This window comes from Rattus norvegicus, chromosome 14 (genome assembly GCF_036323735.1).
Source record: "Rattus norvegicus strain BN/NHsdMcwi chromosome 14, GRCr8, whole genome shotgun sequence".
NCBI classification, from domain to species: domain Eukaryota; kingdom Metazoa; phylum Chordata; class Mammalia; order Rodentia; family Muridae; genus Rattus; species Rattus norvegicus.
This window is the reverse complement of record NC_086032.1, coordinates 5,539,663-5,563,502: the sequence shown is the minus strand read 5'-3', so window position 1 is coordinate 5,563,502 and position 23,840 is coordinate 5,539,663. Positions and strand designations below refer to the sequence as shown.

Here is a 23,840-nt window from a genome sequence, read left to right as displayed (position 1 = left end):
TCCTCTCGTTCCTAATTTTGGAAGAAAACAAGGAAAACCAATGTGATACTGTTTTGTGGTTGTTGTTGGCGTTTTGGGCTTTTTGTTTGTTCTTGTATTAAAAACGTCTTGACTGAATGATAAATTATCTGGGCTTTGGCTAAAAGATTATTGTTGGATTTGCTGACTCACCCCTCTCAACCGAGTCTCAGTACACGATAATTTAGAGTATCCAAAACGGAAGGAAAAGACAATTTGAGCTCTGGCGGGAGGCTCACCAGGAAGACTTCCTGCGGGGGTGGGGAGGGGTGGGTTGTCTGGCTCTTCAGCTGTGATTGGCAGCTGGGCAGAAGGCCTTCCCTTCTGAATTAGAGCTTGGTCTTGTGTAATCTCCTCTGTGTAGCCTGTGTATAATGCCTGCACACGTGTACTTTGTTGATGTCTCTTCCTAAGGAAGTGTCGGTTGCAGGTCGTTTGCACATTTAGAGCTGCTGGCTGCTGCCTGCTGCTGTCAGCCGAGTAACATCGTCAGTCCTTTAATCAATCCACCAGTAGAAAAAAATTAGGCATTTCAAGGTAGATTGCCTATTCCTAGAGTGACGAGATGAATATAACTCTTTTGTCTTCCAGTTGTCCGTAGTAGCCATGATGATTAACATTTACCGGATGTCCAATGCTGAGGGGCTGCTACAGTTTCTCGAAGATCAAAATTCTTTCCCCAACTTTGAGCATGTGGCATACTGGCAAATACAGTTCAACAATATAGCTGCCGTCATGGTATTTTTGGTCTGGATTAAGGTAACTTATGTCACATTCTTCATATATACATGCATATTACTATTATTATTATTATTATTATTATTATTATTATTATTATCTATCACACCGATCATTGGAAGACATAGATTCCCGCCAGTTGAAATGGCCAGATGAGGTTGCCGCATAGTTTACAGTCTCGTACCTGGGGGCTTCTGTAAACCTTCCCGTTGCTATGGATGAAACCACTTGCCTTTTGATCCTTGCATTTTGTTTAAAATATGTAGTAAAGTGTCCTGTCCTGTGGATCTGGGGACGCGGGCTACTCTAGAGATCACCATTTCACGTGATGTGGGTTAGCGTGTATGCGAAGGGAACTCAGAAAGAAGTCAGGCTGCAAAAGAAATGGTGCAGCTGGAAGCACTTAATAAAAGGATTGCCTCTTCCTGGGAGGCCAGAGGAAGCCCCGCCCCTCCACAGCTTCTTCAGAAGCTCATCTGAGCGGTTTCTTTCCCACTCGATCCCTGAGTAGATCCGAGAGCATCACAGGACACATCCCGAATTCTGGAGACAGAAAGGCTCAGTCATTTTGATGCAGCTCCCAAGTCAGGTTCTGTGGTTGTGCTGTGCAAACATAGCTCCCGATTCTGTGTACATTGTACGTTTAAATGAAGTTTAACATAACTAAAACTTAACTTCCTCCACCCTAACAGTCACATTCTATCTGTGTGTTGCTAATGGCGACTGTGTCAGGGCTACCACAGCAAGCTCTCAAAGGCAGCTTTCAGAGAAGGCTCCTACCCAACGGCTTATGTGCGTTCCTGAGTTGTTGACACTGGGAAGGTCCACCGAAAGCATGGACCCACATTAAGTTCTTCATATTCTCGTTCATTTATTGCTTTTTCAAGAGAATTCGGCACCAACATCAAACATTACCATAAAATTAGTAGGAGTTGGTGGAGTCGCTCAGGGGCAGAGACTTCGTCTGGTACCTGGGAGACATTGGGTTCCATTCCAGCACTAAAGAATAAATGAGTGAATTAAAAATAGGAGTTCCATTAATAAGTAATAGTGATCATAACAATAGAGAAACTTAACAGTTTATAAAAGACCACTAAGTGAGATTCTAGAGAGTTCTCTCGTAATGTGTAGCATGAGTTACTATTTATTTATTGCTTTGCCTCCGAAAACATGACCATTGGCTTGTTCCAGGCAGGAACCGTGCCTGATACTCTGCGCACAGCCTTCTGCCGTGGTCTGCATCCGTTGTCCTGCCGCCTATGCTGTCAGCTACGGCCTCAGCTGCTGCACTTAGGTCCTTGTCCACGTGCTCAGTGGGCTTCACAGGCAGACTCAGCTGACTCCCAGTCTGGCTGGCGTCTGGGGAGAAAAATACCAGGATTGAAGAAGTCATTGGATATAATTACAGTTTCCCATAGTTACCCCTACATAATGGTACTCCAGTAAATGACAGAGATGCACAAAAAGTATTTTCTGATTTTATATTTTGCTAGTGTCCTTCCCCCACCCCCATTTTAGTTTAATCCTCTTGGGGACATGATTACTTATTTACCAGTCACATTTAAACATGTTTTCACTATATTATAACTGCAACTTAAGATGTGAACAGAATGGGGGCGGAAGCTTTGCCATACTCACCATTGAGGAAGGCACCTAGCGTGAGTTAGGAACGCAAGAAATAATTTACATATTGCATTCCCAGCTCTGGGGACAGTAACTGCCTAGACTGCTCCACGTACTCAACAAATACGTTTGAAAGACAAGGTCGATATTCCGAGACTTGAAAGAGGCAAGAAGTCAAAGTAAATCATTTTCCCTTACTTTCCTTCACTGTGATAAGTGTCAGTCACACAGGTCACTTTCACTGATTCGCTCGCACGCTTCAGAAGCGTGAAGCACGTGGCGCAGCGTAGTATCTATCACCGCTGCGTCTTGCCAAACAATTTTCGTAATCCCAATGGGAAATGCTGAGTCACCAACTTTCTATTGGATTTCCTGTCCTGGTGAATTTGACTCTTCAGGGTGCCTCAAACCAATGGAGTCATACACTGTTTGAGGCTTTGCATCTGGGTATTTCACTTAGCTTTCAAAGTCCTTGTCACGGCGCGTAGCCCATCCCACTCCCTCTTATGGTAGAAGAATTCCATTGTCTACGCGGACCTCCTTGTATCATCCACTCATACTGACCTTGTCTCCCTTTGCAGCTCTTCAAATTCATCAATTTCAATAGGACCATGAGTCAGCTCTCCACGACCATGTCCAGATGTGCCAAAGACCTCTTTGGCTTCACCATCATGTTCTTCATCATCTTCTTGGCATATGCCCAGTTGGCGTACCTTGTCTTTGGCACTCAGGTGGATGACTTCAGTACTTTCCAAGAGTGTATGTAAGTATCTATGGCTTGAAGAAGAGGAGGCTTTCATGCACGTGTGCGAAATCGTCCAATAGTAAAGTTTTAAAAGTTGTCTTAAAAATAAGTTTAATCTAGATGCGACTACGTTCTTTATGGCAAAATATTCTTCTTGTCGCTATTTGACCCATCCACAAACATTTTCCTACAATAGAAAAGCAGATGTTTTGCGATGTTGATTCTTAGGGAAGCAGCATTTAAGTAGTGGGATGGAGTGGAATGGCTGTGGAAAAAACGCTAGTCCAAAGATCAAGATCTTTGCCACCTCCAGCTTGGGTGGGTTTTAAATGGCCAACTGCGGGAGGAGACACACATGAATAGGATGCTTAGCCCTGGGTCCCACCCCCAGGCTCATTCCTCCCTCCCCCTACCCCTCATTCCCAACCTCAGGAATCGATTTACCTGCATTTTCATGCCTGTTGACTATTGTTGCCTGTTTTTTCAGTTGCCTATTGTTTCAGCTTCTAGGAGATAAAACCTATTTCTAATATTATAGAAGAAACTAAATCCGGTTCACAAATCTTTTTTTTCCCCCCAGTGTTCCCAAATATAGCAAAGACAAAACCAAACTACTATATTCTGAATTATAGTTCTATGCCATTCATAAAGAAGTGGCCAAGTGATTAGGGAAACAGAAGTTCTTTTTTTTTTCTTTTTTTTTTCTTTTTTCTTTTTGTTCTTTTTTTTTGGAGCTGGGGACCGAACCCAGGGCCTTGCGCTTCCTAGGCAAGCGCTGTACCACTGAGCTAAATCCCCAACCCCAGAAACAGAAGTTCTTAATTGTGGGAGTAATGTGGCTTTGTAGGCAGGGATCCTCAGTTACTCTTGCTTCTTGATGAAAGCCAGGAAGGGAAGTGATGTCACTGACAGCATCTAGCAGGAAGGAAAGTGATGTCACTGACAACATTTAGCAGGAAGGAAAGTGATGTCACTGACAGCATCTAGCTTCTATGATCTCATGTTAAGTGACTGAGAGTGCTGGCCCTTTGAACCCTAATATCTTTGAATCCTACTATTTTGGCCATTTTTCAAGTTATCATTGTTATTATTTAAAGATGTTTTCACTTCAGACTAAGCATGACTATTATAAAGGTTTTGAATTGCTAGGTTTTACCCAGATCATGTCTTCTTGCTATACAAATCATCTAATAGTCAGATTTACTATTAAGTAGAAATGGTATAAATAATGTGAAACCATGCTATTATCCTAGAAGGCATCATCAGTTGACAATACAAGTAATGAGGCTTTCCCAGAGATCAGTGGTTTAACTCTTTGGTGGTTCTCTCAGACTTCCCAAGCTATGCCAGCAGGCGAATCACCGTTAGTAAGCACGTGTCCCCTGCGGACACTGTTTGCTTTTGGACTGTATTCTGTTTTCTTTTCCTAGTTTCACTCAGTTCCGCATCATTTTGGGTGATATCAACTTCGCAGAGATCGAGGAAGCTAACCGAGTTTTGGGGCCACTTTATTTTACTACATTTGTGTTCTTTATGTTCTTCATTCTTTTGGTATGTATATATTACATATATATATATTTCTTTTACAGTGAGGTGATTTAAACTTTATGCTTGCAAATCACCACCTTCTCTTTTCTCTCATTCTTGACCACCCATCACTTCAAATAAAACTATGAAAAACAGAAAAAAAGTTAATTCTAGAAAGTTATTTTATTGGTTTATAGTTTTAAGATAATTTATTTTCCCCATAGTCTTTCAATTATCTATGTGTGTGTATCTAATGACTGTAAAAATAATTATAAAATATACAGATTCATCAAGTTCCCAAAATGGCGGTTTGCCTCAGTGTACCACCTCCTTCTGCATCACCGTGTCACTTTTTGCTTTGCCTTCTTAGTGCCTTGCTAAAATATGACTTCCCATTTCTCTCTTTTCTTTGATAAAATAGGAACTAACAACTTAGAAATAGGATGTCAAGAGTTGTTGTTGGGCAAATTATGACATGTCAAGGTTAAGATACTATTTCAACTTTTTCATAGTCCTCAGGCTATGTATTGCCTAAAAAACAAAACAAAACAAACAAACAAAAAAACCCTACATGTATTAAACTTAAAAGTAAATCTAACAGTCATTAGGAATTGCTCCCAAGAATACATTTTAAAATACCTCCGAGTCTCTTGATTTGGAATAACTGTTACCATTAGCTTTAAATTAAGTAAAATTTGAGTCGTTCTTGTCATACATTCTACTTGTCCACAGAGAATGTGTGCAGTGAAGTTTGCTTAACTTGGGAGAAGGCATATTCCATCCAAATGCTATTTATTATCCTTCCAGATTTTCCTTTCTGAAAGTTTGAACAATTATATCTCAGTAACTTAGTGTCACATCTCCAAGGTCTACCCGTGTCCCTGTTTGGGCAGATGGTGCTCACAAAGTGTTCAATAACTACTGCTAGGATGAGAGGGACAGTGTGACCCTGCAAGTCCATTCATTCACACCCTGCTTTTTTGCCAATAGAGTGGCTGGGTATTAACATGTCATTAACTGACCCCTTCCTCTTTTTTTTTAATTGGATATTTTTAATTTACATTTCAAATGTTATTCCCTTTCCCAATTTCCTGTCCATAAACCCCCATCCCATCCCCCCACCCCCTTCTTCTGTGATGGTGTTCCCCCTCCCCACCCTGACATTCTCCTATACTGGGGTTGTCCAGCCTTGGCAGGACCAAGGGCTACTCCTCCCATTGGTGCCCTCTAAGGCCATCCTCTGCTAATATACAGCTGGAGCCATGGATCCCTCCATGTGTACTCTTTGACCCCTTCCTCTTATGAATTAAGGGAAAGGCGGGATTGTCGGGTCTTTGATGCCCTCTGATGTGGTTAGTCCGGTGGGTTTTGCAGCACCTGGCTCTCTGCCACGATTTCTAAAAGCATGAAGTATGTCCTGCTGCCAACTCTTCAAATGGCCTCTACCACCCATGAGGACATATCAGTGATGGTTTGAAAAGATCAAATAGGACAGGATCACCGTGTTGCACTAGGTGATGACTTCTAGCACCAAGGTTGTATAAAATCCTCTCCTTAAGTTAGACACAAGAGCAGAAGAGAATTCTCAGTTCTTGTCTTTAAGACTGCCTTTAAAGAACCTTTATCTGCCACTGTCTATGTCTACTTCTTGGAAATGTCATAGAATTCACCATTTAATTCATGTTTAGTAGAGCACACCCCTGAGGGTTCATGTGTAGTGGAGCACACCCCTGAGGGTTCATGTGTAGTGGAGCACACCCCTGAGGGTTTATGTGTAGTGGAGCACTCCTGAGGGTTTATGTGTAGTGGGGCACACCCCTGACGGTTTATGTGTAGTGGAGCACTCCTGAGGGTTCATGTGTAGTGGAGCACACCCCTGACGGTTTATGTGTAGTGGAGCACTCCTGAGGGTTTATGTGTAGTGGAGCACATCCCTGAGGGTTCATGTGTAGTGGAGCACTCCTGAGGGTTTATGTGTAGTGGAGCACTCCTGAGGGTTTATGTGTAGTGGAGCACTCCTGAGGGTTTATGTGTAGTGGAGCACACTCCTGAGGGTTTATGTGTAGTGGGGCACACCCCTGAGGGTTTATGTGTAGTGGAGCACAGCCCTGAGGGTTTATGTGTAGTGGAGCACAGCCCTGAGGGTTTATGTGTAGTGGAGCACATCCCTGAGGGTTTATGTGTAGTCGAGCACACCCCTGAGGGTTTATGTGTAGTGGAGCACTCCTGAGGGTTTATGTGTAGTGGAGCACTCCTGAGGGTTTATGTGTAGTGGAGCACACCTGAGGGTTTATGTGTAGTGGGGCACACCCCTGAGGGTTTATGTGTAGTGGAGCGCATCCCTGAGGGTTCATGTGTAGTGGAGCACTCCTGAGGGTTTATGTGTAATGGAGCACACACCTGAGGGTTTATGTGTAGTGGAGCACACCTGAGGGTTTATGTGTAGTGGGGCACACCCCTGAGGGTTTATGTGTAGTGGAGCGTATCCCTGAGGGTTTATGTGTAGTGGAGCACTCCTGAGGGTTTATGTGTAATGGAGCACACACCTGAGGGTTTATGTGTAGTGGGGCACACCCCTGAGGGTTCATGTGTAGTGGAGCGCATCCCTGAGGGTTTATGTGTAGTGCAGCACACCCCTGAGGGTTCATGTGTAGTGGAGCACACCCCTGAGGGTTTATGTGTAGTGGAGCACTCCTGAGGGTTTATGTGTAGTGGAGCACACCCCGGAGGGTTCATGTGTAGTGGAGCACACACCTGAGGGTTCATGTGTAGTGGAGCACCCCTGAGGGTTTATGTGTAGTGGAGCACACCCCTGAGGGTTTATGTGTAGTGGAGCACACCCCGGAGGGTTCATGTGTAGTGGGGCACACCCCTGAGGGTTTATGTGTAGTGGAGCACTCCTGAGGGTTCATGTGTAGTGGAGCACTCCTGAGGGTTCATGTGTAGTGGAGCACTCCTGAGGGTTCATGTGTAGTGGAGCACTCCTGAGGGTTCATGTGTAGTGGAGCACACTCCTGAGGGTTCATGTGTAGTGGAGCACACCCCTGAGGGTTTATGTGTAGTGGAGCACACACCTGAGGGTTCATGGTAGTGGAGCACACCCCTGAGGGTTTATGTGTAGTGGAGCACTCCTGAGGGTTCATGTGTAGTGGAGCACACACCTGAGGGTTCATGTGTAGTGGAGCACACCCCTGAGGGTTTATGTGTAGTGGAGCACTCCTGAGGGTTTATGTGTAGTGGAGCACACCCCGGAGGGTTCATGTGTAGTGGAGCACACACCTGAGGGTTCATGTGTAGTGGAGCACCCCTGAGGGTTTATGTGTAGTGGAGCACACCCCTGAGGGTTTATGTGTAGTGGAGCACACCCCGGAGGGTTCATGTGTAGTGGGGCACACCCCTGAGGGTTTATGTGTAGTGGAGCACTCCTGAGGGTTCATGTGTAGTGGAGCACTCCTGAGGGTTCATGTGTAGTGGAGCACTCCTGAGGGTTCATGTGTAGTGGAGCACTCCTGAGGGTTCATGTGTAGTGGAGCACACTCCTGAGGGTTCATGTGTAGTGGAGCACACCCCTGAGGGTTTATGTGTAGTGGAGCACACACCTGAGGGTTCATGGTAGTGGAGCACACCCCTGAGGGTTTATGTGTAGTGGAGCACTCCTGAGGGTTCATGTGTAGTGGAGCACACACCTGAGGGTTCATGTGTAGTGGAGCACACCCCTGAGGGTTTATGTGTAGTGGAGCACACCCCTGAGGGTTTATGTGTAGTGGAGCACACCCCGGAGGGTTCATGTGTAGTGGAGCACACCCCTGAGGGTTTATATTTAGTTTATGTTCTGCTGTAATTTCTGATATCCAATCCTAAACATTAGTCTTCCTTAATTGATAGAGATTTATATTCACCACTGAATAAGAATCTTAATATTCATTCACGAGTTACTGGATACATATTATCAGAGCCACTGTATTCTTATATAGATATTTTACATAATATGTAGTGTAGATTATAGTGTTTATGCATTTGGTGATGTGTTACACAGCAGAGGGAGCTATGAAATGAGGGATAGGGCTTGGACTTCTCTGGTTTCACAAACTCATGGGGAAAGCAAGCATAGTTGAATATACCTCTTTTAGTTAACCACTGTTACCAGATACAGACAGCACACAGAAAGTTGATCTGATTTACTTGCTGCAGTGCTCTGAGGAGGTATTGCAAACTGATAGAACTTTACATTACCACCGTGGAAGGGAATGTCAGGAAGAGTAACTAGACCTTTGTAAACAGCAGCAATTAGACCCCACATATTCGGACCTGGCTAAGCACAGCTTCGATTGTCCCATTAACCTGCATGCACAGTGTTTAAGGGAGGTCCTGTTACCTCTCCCATTTTATAAATGCAAAGCGAGGGGTTACAGAGATGGCTTGCTGGCTAAAGTGCTTGCTGTCCAAGCCTGAGGGCTCAGGTGTGCATTCTCCGCCTAGGCTCAGTCAAGGCAGCCAGCATAGAATCCCAGCACTCAGGAGGTGGAGGTGGGTTCCCTTGAACCAACTGGCTAGTGCCCTCTGGGTTCAAGTGAAAGATCCAGTGTTGATACATAAGGTGGAGGGAGAAGTGAGTGGGGAAGGCATCCTCTGGTTGCCATGCATACCTGCAGGGGTGGCACCACACATACCTGCAGGGGTGAGCTCCACACATACCTGCAGGGGTGAGCTCCACACATACCTGCAGGGGTGAGCTCCACACATACCTGCAGGGGTGGCACCACACATACCTACCTGCAGGGGTGAGCTCCACACACACCTGCAGGGGTGAGCTCCACACATACCTGCAGGGGTGAGCTACACACACACCTGCAGGGGTTAGCACCACACATACCTGCAAGAATGGGCACACAAGGGCTCCCTCCATACACACATGAAAAGAAAATAAATGCAAAACAAAATTTGAAACAAATGAGACAGACAATCCCAGCACTCACAGGCTGTGCCAGGTGTTTTTGAGACCAGCCTGATATACATATAAGGGAAGCACTGTTTAAAAAAAAAGAAAAAAAAGACAGTTGTATTATATTATAATCTCAAAAAATAAAAAGACAATTATATTTTTAAAAAGTCAAACAGGGTCTTGGGAGATGGCTTACTGGGGAAGAATGATCATCGCTCTGCACGCGTGAGCACCTGAGTTTGACTTTCCAGCAGTCAACAGAACGCGTCTGCCTCTGCCTGTAGAACACCCGGCACCCAGACAGGGGTGTGCGCAAGTAGATTACTGGATCTTGTTCCTTAGCCAACACAGCCAATGAATGAGCCTCAGGTTTACTGGGATCCTGTCTCAAGGCAGTAAGAGGGAGACAATAGAAAAGGCACTTGCTTCGGCCTTTGCTTGTGCACTTAATCTTACACACAGCCACACACATGCATTCAGCACAACACATGCAGGTCATTGTAGCCAGGACCATGTTTGTGAAGATCGTAAGAGACAGAAGCCTGACTGACTCCTGGCTCTTGTCTCTATGGAGAAAGAGTTACAAGGCAAGACACATAAGGAACTGTGTGGAAGTTTATCACAAACGAAGAGTACGCACTTCAAGGGTGATCTCAGGTTTCTCAAGAGAATCCCACATTTTAGGCTTTTCTTACTAGCTTTTCTATAATTCTGGGAGTTGCAATTCAAGGTTACATAGGTACGAGGTTCAGCTGACATGACTAGCAATCTTTCATTTCTTTGCGGTGTGAGTGAGGGTTCAGGTTGGAAGGTCTGACGTGAAGGCTGCAGTTGAAGTTGCTTTAACAGGTTGGACGTTGTCGAGCCCAGCTATGTATTACAAACAGTACGAGGTGGAGAGACTGGGGTTCTGTTGGTTTTCTTCATCTCTTCCTGGGATTTATTTGCTTGCTCTTTCCTTCGACCCCTTCCGGTCTCCTGGCAATTCCCACGATCTCTTTCTGGTAGCACCGAGACGAGAACCCAAGTCTGATATACTCTAAAGTCTTTATCTTTTCCACAAATATCCTGCCTGATCTTTACACTGGGCTTACTCTAGGTCTACTTGCTGAAGTCATTGGAGTTCTTTAGAATACATTCTGTGTACCTCACGTGTGAATCGACAAACTTTGGAAGAAAAGTTAAATTAAATCGATTGTAAAAACTTGAATAGCTCTTTAGAGTTCTGCACAATAACTTAAAGTTTAAAAGCAGAAAAAAGCAACGATAATAATTCTACCATCTTATATAAGTACATTAATACATTGTTGCTTTTTATTGTCTCTTTGCAAAATATGTCAAAAAATGCGTTCTGCCCACTTTGATAAAACGCTTTGACCAAGAGCAACATGGAGAAGAAAGGGTTTATCTGCTTACACCTTACAACCCATCCTCATAGTCAGCGCAGGAGACCAAAGGCCAGAATCGAGGCAGGGAAATGGAAGCAGGAACTGAGGCAGAGACCCTGGAGGAGTGGGACAGCTTACTGGCTTGTTCCCTTGGCTTCCCAGAATGCTTTCGTAAACAACCCAGGTCACTATCCCCAGTGGTGGTACCACCCACAGTGGGCTGGACCCTCTCAAGCCAATCATCAACCCAGGACCGTGTGCCCAGGGATGGTACCGCCCACAGTGGGCGGGGCCCACAGAGTTGCTATAGAGGCAGGTTGTCATTTGAGGTTAGCTCTTCCCAAGTGACTCTACTTGTGTTCACTTGGCACAACTAAGCAGCTCAAGACGGCTCTCTATAAATGAAACTTCCTTGGTCTGACTTAGTGGAGAAAACATTGCTTCTGGGAATGAGAGCAAAATTTAACTAACGGCTTCATAATTACTGAGATTGGATAAAGTGAGGAACAAAAGGCACGCCTCAATTATTATATTGCTACCAAAGTGTATTTGAATTTCATCCTTTGATTTACACACAGAACATGTTTCTGGCGATCATCAATGATTCCTACTCTGAGGTGAAATCAGATCTGGCCCAGCAGAAAGCAGAAATGGAACTCTCAGACCTTATCAGAAAGGTAGGCTATATCCTAATTCCCACAGTTTATGTAGTGTGTGTGTGTGTGTGTGTGTGTGTGTGTGTGTGTGTGTGTGTGTGTGTGTGTGTCTGTATGTATGTATGTATGTATGTATGTATGTATATTATATATAATATATTATATATATTATTTTATATATTTTAATCAGTTCACCAAATAAATGTTGAGTCCTTGAAGTTATTTGAAGGGTAGGTTGCTTTATTTCAGAAATAATTGAAATGTTTTCTTTGGTGGCTAGGCCTTAAATCCTGAGGGTCCTTTTACGGTCTGAATTAGATTCTAGAATAAGCTTTTTGGTTCTTACTTACTCAGTGCTCTGGAGTCCTATGTTCACAACAAACTGTAAGGGTCTCACTTCTATTCCCAGCTCTTCTATCTCAGCGACTCCCCTTTTACCCCCATCCTTCTGTGAGAGCTGTAAAAACCAAAGGAAAAGCTTCTGGATCAAGGCCACAGCTTGTGGTGCCTAAGAATGTCTTTCACACCTTCTCAACAAGTGTGAAATCATTATTGTGAGCTGGAAGGGCAGGATAGGGAAGTGCTTTGTTCTCACCTTGGCTTCATTTGTCTTAAGTCTGAAACTAACATAAAAGTGGGTGAGTAATATAAATACACAGGATGCCCCTCTCATTGCGTAAGGTAGGATCGCCAGCTCCTTTACCACTTTTCTGTTCAAGCCTAAGCCCCCTTGTCTGTGAATTTTGTTTTAGTCCTTTGGTTGAGCCTTGGATTCTTGTCATCTTGGATTCGGCACCACAGTTGACGGTGTTTTACAACTTTGTATTGTGTACATAAGCCCTTCGCACAGCAGAGTTTTGATATTCACAAAGTTCAGTCACTACGTTATTTCATATAGCGTCAGGCCTTGGACAACAGGGCTCAAATTCGTTTGGTCATAAAATACCGTGGGCAACAGCAAGCACCAAGTCCACTGTTGGCTGCGTAGTCCACCGATTACCACTAAGTGACTTGTGTCTTACCCAGTGGCCAGGTTCTGAGCGACCCTTCGCTCTTTTGCTGTTTGGTGGTTCAACATCTCCTCTTTGGTTCCGACACCACCAAGCACTTAGTGTTGCTCTTTCGTCTCCCCTGAGAAGCCACCACATAATTTGTTTAATGACTAGGGGAGGTGGAGAGGCAGCTCCGTGGTTATGGGCACTCGCCCAGAGGATTTGAGTTTGGTTCTCGGAACCCTCCTGGATGCTCACAGCTGATTGTAATTCCAGCTCAGAGATCCTGAGACTCTTCTTCTAGCCTCTACCGCCACCCACACGCCCTTGTCCTTGCACAGGGTTGCTCACACATAAACAAAAGTGATGCCTTTTTAAAAGCAGAAGAATAAAAACCTTGGCTAGGATAAAGAGAATGGGCCAGCAGAGGTAAACACAGAGCAGAGAAACGAGGACGTGAAGGAGTGGGGATTGGTAGGACAAAGACCTGATTGTAGAAGGGAGTCCCAGCCTCCGTCTGACGGAGTCAGGTAAACAGCTAAAACGACCTGGTGAAGATCGGTGTATCACAAAATAAATAAAGCACATTATGATGAAAACATGCTGAGAGAGAATTACCTTTGCAAATAAATATTAGGTTAACTCTGGAGGGGTCTCTTAGTAACTGTCCCATGACTGTGAAGGGACAGCGTGACCAAGGAAACTAGCAGAAAAGCATTTCATTGGGGCTTGCTTACAGTTTCATAGGATGAGTTTATGATCATCACTGTGGGGAATGTGACAGCAGACGGCAGGCAGGCAGGCAGGCAGGCAGACAGACAGGCAGGCAGGGCAGGCAGGGCAAGCAGGCAGGCAGGGCACTGGAGCAGGAGCTGAGAGCTCGTCATCTTATCAGCTAGTCGGCCTTAGAAGAGAGACTGAGAACTGCGTGAGCTTCTACCTGTCTGTCTACCCTCCAGTGACACGCCAACAAGGCCATGCCAAATAGAGAGGTAACAGTCCTCCCCAGATAGTTTCACCAAGTGTGGACTAAGCGTTTAAATACATGATACAATGGAAGCCATTCTCATTCAAACAGAGGGATACTTTTCAATGAGAAACGAGAAAAAGAAAACATGTTAGGAGCTGATCCCTCTGTGGGGAGGGTATGATAATTCGCCAACATAGAGCAAGTATGCTCAGCTCCCACTGAAGCGAGTGACAGCATCATAGAAGACAAGCCGAGTTCACAATTCTGGATATGTTTACAAAGAAGTTAAACACTTTCATTTCCCCAGCTCTTCGTGGTTTAACTTTCCATGCACTCAGTAAATATTGGGCTTGGTTTTATGTTTCTGCGAATGTGTAATTCATAACCATAGGGATTTTTTAAAGTGTTTTAATAAGGAAATTAAAGGTCATAAAACAACCTATTTAGCTCTTGATTATTCTGTTCACTCTGCACAATTTCAACCTGATAGCCCTGCTTACCATACAAAGCAAGATTTCTCTGCCTTGCTTCTTCTGTCCTGAGCACGAAGCCTGTACTCGCAGTGACTGGCAGGTAATCTACCTCTGACAAATTTCCTCAGGCTTGCCTCTAATTTCTTAAAAGTGCTCAGCGTGATTTCACGGAGTTTCAGAAATGTTTCTTACTACTCTATGGAAACTAAAGGACCCAATGCTGCTGTTCTTTCCTCTGTATTCCGGGGAGCAAACAGCTATGGAGTTCATAGTGGGCTACAAAGAGATATATATGTATCCCTTTGTATTTCAAGTGTCAATTATAACTTCAAATGTCAACCTGCATATGTTAACCTATGGAAGAGGCTCTTAGCTCCCGATTTATTGAAAGACTCTAGTTTTCTTCGAGTTTTTGTAACACACTGAGATTACATTCGTTACTTTCACCAATTCATTGTCCCTGAATAGCCACCGTCCACCAAGCGCCGAACTTTCAATAGTTCCACCGTAACCGAAAGACCAAACCCAAAAGGGGGATAAACAAAAACCATGCCGTTTGTCTTTCTTTCCTTCCTCTTTTTCCAATAGGGCTGCCAAAAAGCACTTGTCAAACTAAAACTTAAAAGAAACACCGTAGACGCCATTTCAGAGAGTCTCCGGCAAGGTGGTGGCAAGCTAAACTTTGATGAACTTCGGCAAGACCTGAAAGGGTGAGGGTCGTGTGCTAATTCTCGGTGATGAGAGGGTGTTTCGGGCCCCAAGGACTGGTAGAACAATGTCTTTCATTTGGGGAAACGGGTATTTTTCTGGAGCACGCCCTATGTCTCCCTCCCGCATTCTGATGTTTCAGTGTTAGGGCTGGACCACAGGCAGAATAAAGTCACTTCATTCTCTCAAGTTCTCTTTCAGGAAGGGCCACACGGACGCAGAGATCGAGGCCATATTCACTAAATATGACCAGGACGGCGACCAGGAACTGACTGAGCGTGAGCATCAGCAGATGAGAGATGACTTGGAGAGAGAGAGGGTGAGAAAGGGGCGGCTGGACACAGCATCTCCAAGTATTAGTCCTTCCTCTCTTCCTCTCTCCCCTACACCCTCAGCCCACACAGCAGGAGCCCACTTGCTCACCTGGCTTACTCATGCAGCTTATAACGTCAATTAGTATAACATGTTGTCGATTCATAAAAAATGTACAGTCCTGATTATGAGCACCCCATCTTCTGCCTGCCCAAGACCTTGGTAAAAAATTTCTGTGAGGTCTTGGTCTATCTGCCCCTAACTGGAAGACCCTCATGTTCTTCAGGAGGACCTAGACTTGGAACACAGCTCTTTACCACGTCCCATGAGCAGCAGAAGTTTCCCCAGAAGCCTGGATGACTCTGAGGAGGAAGACGATGAAGACAGTGGCCATAGTTCCAGGAGGAGGGGAAGCATCTCCAGTGGGGTTTCCTATGAAGAGTTCCAAGTGTAAGTACAAACGTTTCCCCCAGGTTTGTGCTGACCGGGGTCAAAATGAGATGACACGGCTTCTCTTGATGTTAGCCATCTACTTCTTTTCATGACTAATATCATTTCTTTCAAATAAGTTGTATGGTATCTTTCATTCTGGAAATGATCTCCATGATAAGAAGTTAGGGAAGCAGAGAAACATTACCATCCTCCATGTTCCCTCCAGCCAAAATTGTCTTAACAAATCTGAGAGCCCTCATCACCTTTAGCATGTGTGTTGGTGTTTTTATATGTCTTGCAGCCTCTGTCATTGAGTACAGTGTTCATTCTGCCGCTGCTCAGTCTGTCAGTCCCTCGTCTCCTGTTTCTGTGTTGATTTTATGCCTATTTCTAGTATGTAATAATTAAAATATCAATCCACGCTATTGCCGACAACTCTCTGGCTGCCGCCCCCATGGCTATCCCCATGCAGCGGTCTGCAGAACTTCTCACAGAGCAGTTAGCTTGCTGCTGAACTGCTCTATCTTCCCAGCCATCCGACCCCTGAGGCTAGCTGCTCGCCAAACCACTCAGCACTCCCAAATTTCCACAGCTACCTGGGGGCACACCCTCGCCAACCCACACACAGCAGTTACCTTTCCCCTGGAGCTCAGTTGAAATGGAGAACAATCTGAGTTTAGAATCAACAGATAACACACTCACTGGGTGCGGAATCTATTGTCCTAAACTCAGTAACTATTCTATGTTAGAAATCTTCTGGCTGCAGATCCTGGTGGATCCCGCTACCAGATCTAACAATCCCCGGCCCACATTTTGCCTGATTTCGCTTCCCTCACCATCCAAAAGGAAGTGCCCTCCTCCTGCATTCCCTCTTCCTCTCTAAGACCGGGAAGGCCCACCTCCTCCTTGCTCAGTGATTGGCTTCTTGTCATCTTTATTATCTAATCAATTAATTAGAGAGGATTCTGCTACACCTGTTTACTTGTTTTTGAAAGTGAGGTAATCATATCTATATATCTAATAAGTTATTCATTTATGCCATTAATTCTAGAAGGTTCTGTTTAGAGCAATTTGAAGCTGTTCCCTGCATACATGTTCGTAACAAGTCTCTAATAGATTAGGCCGCCTGTCAGTATGAAATGTTTTCTTTTAAATACATTTTTGTCTAATATTACTGTAGATATTCCGTTCCTCACAGCCGTAATTTGCATGATATTAACATCATTGTCCTTTTATTTTTAACGTCTTGTGTCTTTGATTATAAAATATGTGTCATGTAGGGTTTAGTGAGGTGGCTCAGTGGCTAGAGGTGCCGAGGACCTGAGTGTGAGCCTCAGGACTCACATGGTGCAGGGAGAGCACCCAGTGGCCATAGATTGTCCTTTGATCTCCACACATGCTCCCCAGCATGCACAAGCACGCAGTAAGTAAATAATTTCTAAAGACTAGGCCATGGTAGCCTCATAGAGTTGGATCTCCTTCGGAAATTGCTGTTTTGGTTAGATTGTTTCGCTGTTTGCAGTTTGTCATTATCGATACACTTGCATTTATATCTGCTTTCTGGAGTCATTTGTACTTAATCTTAAGAGATAGAGAAATATTATGCCTGATTATGTTTGTTCTTTTTTGTTCTTTCTGTTCATATTATGTATATTTGTGTACATGTTATGCTATTCTAACCATCACCATCTTCAAATTTGTTCTCTGGATTCAGGTTACCACTCAATATAATTTCAGACCCTCCCAGTAAAACTTAACCGTCCCCCACCTCCTTCACCGAGGAGTTGTCAAATATATTACGTTTCTGTTACAGGTCCAACGATCTTGTTATGTTCAGGTCTTACACGGCTGCTTCTTAACCATGAAGGAAGAAATAAGTGGTTCATATTCGCTTTACACTCAGTAGCTACCTTTATTGTTATTCATTTAAAAAAAAATCAGTATTCTGCTGACTGTCATTATGCTTTGAGCCTGAAAGCTTTCCTTAGGGACTTCCCATAAAGACATCTCCAGCAGCGAGTTCTCTCCAGCTTTCTTTACTCGAGCATATTTTATTTCACTCTCCTTTCCTTCAATGTGTCGAATGAGAACGTAGCTCAGGCTGATTCTAGGAACATTACAGATAGATCAACGTTTTCTCGGTGCTGTCATTTCCTCTGCCGTTCTCTCTCTCTACACCTTCACCGTGTGTGTCCAGATGTGCATCTCTGAGCTGATTCTGCCTGCAGTTTTATGAGTGTCTCGGATTTGCGAAGTTTCTCAGCAAACATTATTTGGAGAAATACTGTTCAGGCATTTTTAAATGCCACAGGTTCTCACTTCTCTTTAGTTGTCTTTCTGATTAGTGATTTTCATCTGTCATGTGGTCTCAAGATTTCTATACCTTTGAAAGGACTTAGGTTTTAAAAATAGTTTTGAACCGCTATCCTTATACTGTCATTTGAGAGCTGAGAGTGGTCTCCAGGGCAGACAGCCAGTGGTCGAATACTGGCCCAGCTTGTTCAGCAGCTTTCCTCAACCACTAGGGTCACAGAGAGAGGAGCCTGGCAGGGAGAGTTCAAATTGTTGCCAGTTGACATGTTTAAGGCTTTTAAAAATGCTTTTATTCAAAATAATGAGATGAAAAAGAGCACACTACTAACAGTTTTATTTATTTACAACTATTTCATGAAACATTTTGACACAGTACCATTTGTATTGTATCAATGAGTTATAATTTATTTAAAAGATCTCCTACTGGGGCTGGAGAGATGGCTCAGTGGTTAAGAGCACTGACTGCTCTTCCAGAGGTCATGAGTTCAATTCCCAGCAACCACATGGTGGCTCACAACCATTTGTAATGAGTTCTGGTGCCCTCTTCTGGCCTGCAGCCACATATGCAGGCATAATGCTGTACATAAAATAAATAAATCTTAAAAAAAAAAAAAAAGAGTTCCTACTGGGTGTTTAGCGTAGTTACTGTTCAGTGTTGTGGTATTAAAAAGCAGCTTCATATATGTGATTTTGTGGCATGTATTGTGACTATGTTTGTAGCACAAAATTACATGCGTGGATTTCCTCTAGAAGTTTTCCTAAAAACGGTACTTGTGACTAAAGGTTGGACATAGATCTTTAAGGCTTTAGACACAATTTTATTGAAAAAAAGAATGGGGGTCATGGCCCCTACCAGCAGCCTGTAAGTTTGCCTCTAAGCCTTATGAACGCTTTAAAGAGTGTTTCGGGTTATCCTATTGGTTAAGAAGGAACTCTGGTGGCGTATCCATTGGAAAAACCAGGTGGGCTGAGAAGACAGAGACTGTGACCGGCTCTGCTCACTGTCGCCCCCTGCAGACTGGTGAGACGCGTGGACCGCATGGAGCACTCCATCGGCAGCATCGTGTCCAAGATCGATGCTGTGATTGTCAAGCTTGAGATCATGGAGCGGGCCAAGGTGAAGAGGCGAGAGGTGTTAGGAAGGCTGCTGGATGGAGTGGCTGAGGTAAGCAGTCTCGAGCTTAAGCTGACAGGCGGACACCCAAGACAGAAGTATTCACCCATGACACTTTTTAATTGGAAGTATTGAAGAGTAAAGACTATTTAAAGTTACATATTATACTTACATATAATACTTAAAGTTACATATTATACTTAAAGTTACAAATTATACTTAATATTAACATAACATTAGTGTACTAAAAGTTACAAATATTGCTTTTGTTCACATTTATTTTCAGATTTTTTCCACCAGTGAGCATAAAGGTAGCCATCGTATTTTGTAACTATTAATCCCATGCTTTTCTTCCTCCATTTGTAGCCTCAGATCAAATAATAATCAGGAGGCATGACTCGTGGTTCCCCTCTGAGAGCGCTGCCATACAGCTGAGGGAACAGTCAATCCACTGGCTCAGAACTGCTATTGTTTACTTTCCTATCTGCAGTCTTACTATAGCTCATTTCAGCTAAAATTTCTAACCCCTTAAATCCCTTGTCAGGATGCGCGCCTGGGTCGGGATAGTGAGATCCACAGGGAGCAGATGGAGCGCCTGGTGCGGGAAGAGCTGGAGCGCTGGGAATCGGATGACGCAGCTTCACAGTCAGGTCACGGTCTAGGCACACAAGTGGGACTCGGTGGCCAGTCGCACCCCAGAAGCTCCCGGCCCCCTTCCTCCCAGTCTGCAGAGGGCCTGGAAGGCGGAGGTGGAAACGGAAGTACCAACGCGCATGCGTAACAATCCACACGTGTTTGTCCCTGAGACGCGGAGAGGTGGTTGTCCGGTATGGTAGTGACAAGTTCGGTATTTATATACCCCGGCTGCATTGTGATGCTGGTCTTTGTGACCAATTGTTATAATTTTCTGCACTTTAATTTATTTTACGTAAACTTAACCCGTGGTTCGAGGAAGGTTGTTTTACTTTTTTCTCATATGAGAAATATAGATGTAAATATTGAGTTCAGAAAGAAGAGAAATTTGAAAGTATACTGAGTTGCTGCCCTATCCGAGTCTATTTGGAAGTTAGGGGAGAAGCGTCACTAGCCTAAGTTTGTGAGGAGCCGCCACAGTCAGCAGCGGCAGTGAGACATGCTAAGGAAAAGCATGGATGGCATTTCTATCCATGGAGGTGCACCTCGGAGCTTACTACATACCAGTCTTCTAAGGAAGGAGTCGTATTTCAGCAACCTTACTGGGGTGCAGAGAATGGATATGTATGTAGCCATTGGGCTAAAATGTTTATGAATGGCTGAGACAGATAGATGCTAAGCGTATCATTTAATTTTTGTGTGATTTAGCTTTTGCTTGAAATTCAGCAAGGAAAGCCCCAAAGATAAACTGAAGGATAAAATGTAGGATTGGAAGAGGCCTTCGATTCTTAGTTTGACTTTTCAATTATTTGTTGGCATAGAAATTTCTGCATTTTTTTTCTTATGTCTCATTTTCAACCAAATTTAATATTAAAATAGCTAATAAGCCAGACATACACTGAATATTTTAGTACGCAATGAAAGTTTTAACTCAGCAAACATGTACATGCGAAGCAGTGTTTTAAGGAAGTTTTGAAGCACGTAAAAGCCCTGTAAAAGTAAAGGCTTGGTTTGTGCTGTATCTAGAATATAGTTCTCAAATATTCTTAATCTTGTATTTCAGAATGAAATCATATACCACAAATTCAGCTCATTTTTATGCGAGGAGCCTTTGGTATTAAGGGTTTATCTATTTGCAGAAGGGATCAGCTAAAAGTTGACTATCAACGATAGTTTTCATTAAGAGAGGGTCTCACTAAATTTATAGGGGAAATCTATTTCTTCATGTCATTTTTTTGGTCCGTCAAAGACAGGTTTTCACTATATAATCCTGACTTGCCTGGAACTAACTGTGTAAACTTGGCTGGCCTCAGACTCACAGTGGTCCACCGGCTCTCGGCCTCTTAAGTGCTGGGATTAAGGGCCTGTGTGACCACCAGTTGTTGAGTAACTTGGCCCTTAGTCAGCAAGGGGATCAGAAGAAGCAAAGCCAAGCTGGTAGAGAAGCCAGAGGTAGAGAACAAGTAGAAGAGAATCCTGGGCTTAGTGCTGTCCTTTAAATTCACAAGAGTGCATTGTTTTCCTAGAACATAGCAAACCTCCAGCTAACTGCTGAGCGGACAGGTTACTTTCTGCAGGAGCGAGGTGTGCCATGGTTCCCTGATCTGAGGGCTCCATGCCAACCATTCTCTTTTGAGTATGCTATGCTAGCTTTTTTCTCCCTAGGTGTTAGATTTTGCATTCCAGGGATATCATTGTGTGTATGTATTTATGTATGCGTACTTTGCTGTTACAAGTAAACAAACTTCAATTTGAAGTGCACTCAATATGTGGTATCCATATGTATCGACCATGTGCCATATATCTACTATGGTCACTAGCACGTCTTTAATGATGCTTGTTATTACATCGTCGCTTCTTTTTCATTCAACTTGCAGAACTTTTGTAGAATTCTTTTTTTCCCTTTACATATAAGTTCATATATTTTTCTACTTCAGTCCTGTGAAGCTTATCCCCAATCACTTTTCTATTAGTCTCCCCTCTGTATATGAGGGGAGTTATTACATATACAAGGTTCTTTTGACAATCAACAATTTCTTAACTGTAATAATGTGTACATTACTTAATAAAGACTTGACATGCTACCGTGGTGTAAATACACCTTTGTTTCCCTAAAAGAAGGCTGCCTTTTATCATACCATAAGCCCTGGAAAAGCACCTTACTTTCTGTGTCATGGAATGATACAAGTAACACATTTATATGTTTTTTACACTAAATGTAAATTTTTAGACTCCCAGTTAACCTGTCATACATGGTCCTTTTTTTCTTTTTTTCTCATTACAGAAGTATAACCTGGGACAAAGACTCCAGGACAGGGGGACAGTTGGGACATGTAGGTAACAGGAATGAGGAAGACAGGAAGGGGGAAGCATTAGTAAAGGGCGTGGTAGCGCACTGTTAACGTCGTTGGCTGCTGGAACACTGAGACTCTGAGACATGGTGCAAAGTGCACACTCATTGACTCTACCCTCCAATAATGTGAGGACAAACTTGTAACCCTGAGAGCTGAAAATCAGTAGGCACACCCCACAGGGATACACCGGAAGGCATTTTCCTAGGATATGTAATAGGCATAATCACGCATGGTTCACATCCATGTACTTCCATTTCCCCAAGACACAATGCAGAAAACGAGTGGGCCTGTTTCCTGTGTACAGCGTGAGTCAGTCGCCTGTACAGTGGAGGGGAAAGTAGCCCTTATCTTAGTTACGTTTCTACTGCTACGGTAGCATAGATAACACAACCCCGGCAACTTATAAAGAGTTTATTGGTGCCTACAGAGGATGCGCCCATGACCATCGCGGCGAGGTGTATGGCATCAAGCAGGTAGGCATGGCGGTGAAGCAGTAGCTCAGAGCTTCTGTCTGGTTGGTAAACATGGCAGACAGCTAACTGGGAATGGTGTGTGCTTCGGACACCTCAAAGATCACCCCAGTGTGCGGTAACAACTCCTAATCCTCCCGAAAGTTCTACCAACTGGGGACCATATACAGGAAACCATGTGTGTTCCATATTGCTCACAAAGCTAAACGTTAATCTGCCATGACTCAGCTCCACTCCTGCACATATGGCCAAAGGACACCCTCCTACCGATGCTTGCCTAGCAATGTCCATTTGCTGCTCTATTCACAGCAGCTAAGCGTGAACACCCTAAACGCCTGCAAGCGATGGGCAGCAATGCAGATGTGGTGCAGGCTCACAAAGGGATAATACCCGTCTGTGAGGAAAACGACATCATGAAATTTGCAGGTAAGTGTAGCTCTCACCAGGCTGCAGGCATGAAATGGTTGCTGGAGGAATAAAAATGAACATCATCCCATCGTTGTTCATGAATTATTTTCATGTTGGGGAAAGGCATCTAAATAGAAATAAATGCCCGGAAAGTGACCAAGCCACTTATACAGTACCTGCTGTTATGTGCAAGGCAATGTACTAGATTCTGGTCATGATAAGATTTTTTAAAATGTGGGTCTTTATCTGTCTAGAACTTACTATTGAGACAAAAAAAAATCCCAGTAAGTCATGTTTTTGAGATACATATATGCATACACACACATCTCACTTGATTTTATGTATTTCTGTTGCTTTATGACAAGATGGTTATTTATATACTCATGAGCAATGATTTTATACATACACCACATAATAAGATAACAGAAATGGCAGTTTTTGGAGATAATGTCAAAATGCGAGTTCAATTCTTACTGTATTTGAAACCCCGATGCCTGTTTACATTAAAAAGAATTTTAATCTAGAAATACAAAAGAATTGTAGCCTCTTTTCATAGTGGGTGGGGAGCAAGCCCACAACTAGCATTATCCCAGTTCCCACAGTATGTCCAATAACCATTAAATATTTCCAAGTTTCTGTAAGATGCATAAAAAAAAAAGTTTTATGAATAACCTTAAGGGTTTTGTTGGGAACAGATTTTGACAGCAGTGTCTATAGTGAGCAGGTATTTTAGTCATCTTTCCCTAGCTCATGGCTTGTTTTGTAGTCTTGAGACTCAACATACTTGCCGTAAACTGACTTTTACCATAACACACCAGATCTTCCACCAGTTGAACCACGCCATTTCAGAAAGCTCGCAGAATTATTTGGATTTAGCATTCACTTTCAAATGAAACTGCGAGTGCACACAATCACCTAAGCAAGGTATTTTCTAACAAAAGTGCAGTCATGACTCAAGGCCTCAGTTTCCCCCACTCAGCCTGCCGTCAAAGTGCGGCCGCGCATGCGCAGAGGACACGCCGCA

General features: G+C 43.7%; 1 protein-coding gene across 1 annotated transcript in view; it reads left to right on the top strand.

Annotated features, from left to right (window-relative positions):
* The window catches only part of Pkd2 (polycystin 2, transient receptor potential cation channel), a 43,320-nt gene extending 21,638 nt beyond the window's left edge, over window positions 1-21,682 (top strand). Inside the window, exons 7-15 of the mRNA NM_001191934.1 lie at window positions 610-777; window positions 2,961-3,142; window positions 4,555-4,675; window positions 11,560-11,658; window positions 14,661-14,782; window positions 14,982-15,099; window positions 15,379-15,542; window positions 18,855-19,002; window positions 19,496-21,682. Coding sequence (NP_001178863.1) covers window positions 610-777; window positions 2,961-3,142; window positions 4,555-4,675; window positions 11,560-11,658; window positions 14,661-14,782; window positions 14,982-15,099; window positions 15,379-15,542; window positions 18,855-19,002; window positions 19,496-19,732 — 1,359 coding nt within the window. The 3' untranslated portion in view covers window positions 19,733-21,682. The remainder of the gene's footprint in view (window positions 1-609; window positions 778-2,960; window positions 3,143-4,554; window positions 4,676-11,559; window positions 11,659-14,660; window positions 14,783-14,981; window positions 15,100-15,378; window positions 15,543-18,854; window positions 19,003-19,495) is intronic.
* The last annotated feature ends 2,158 nt before the right edge of the window (window positions 21,683-23,840 follow it).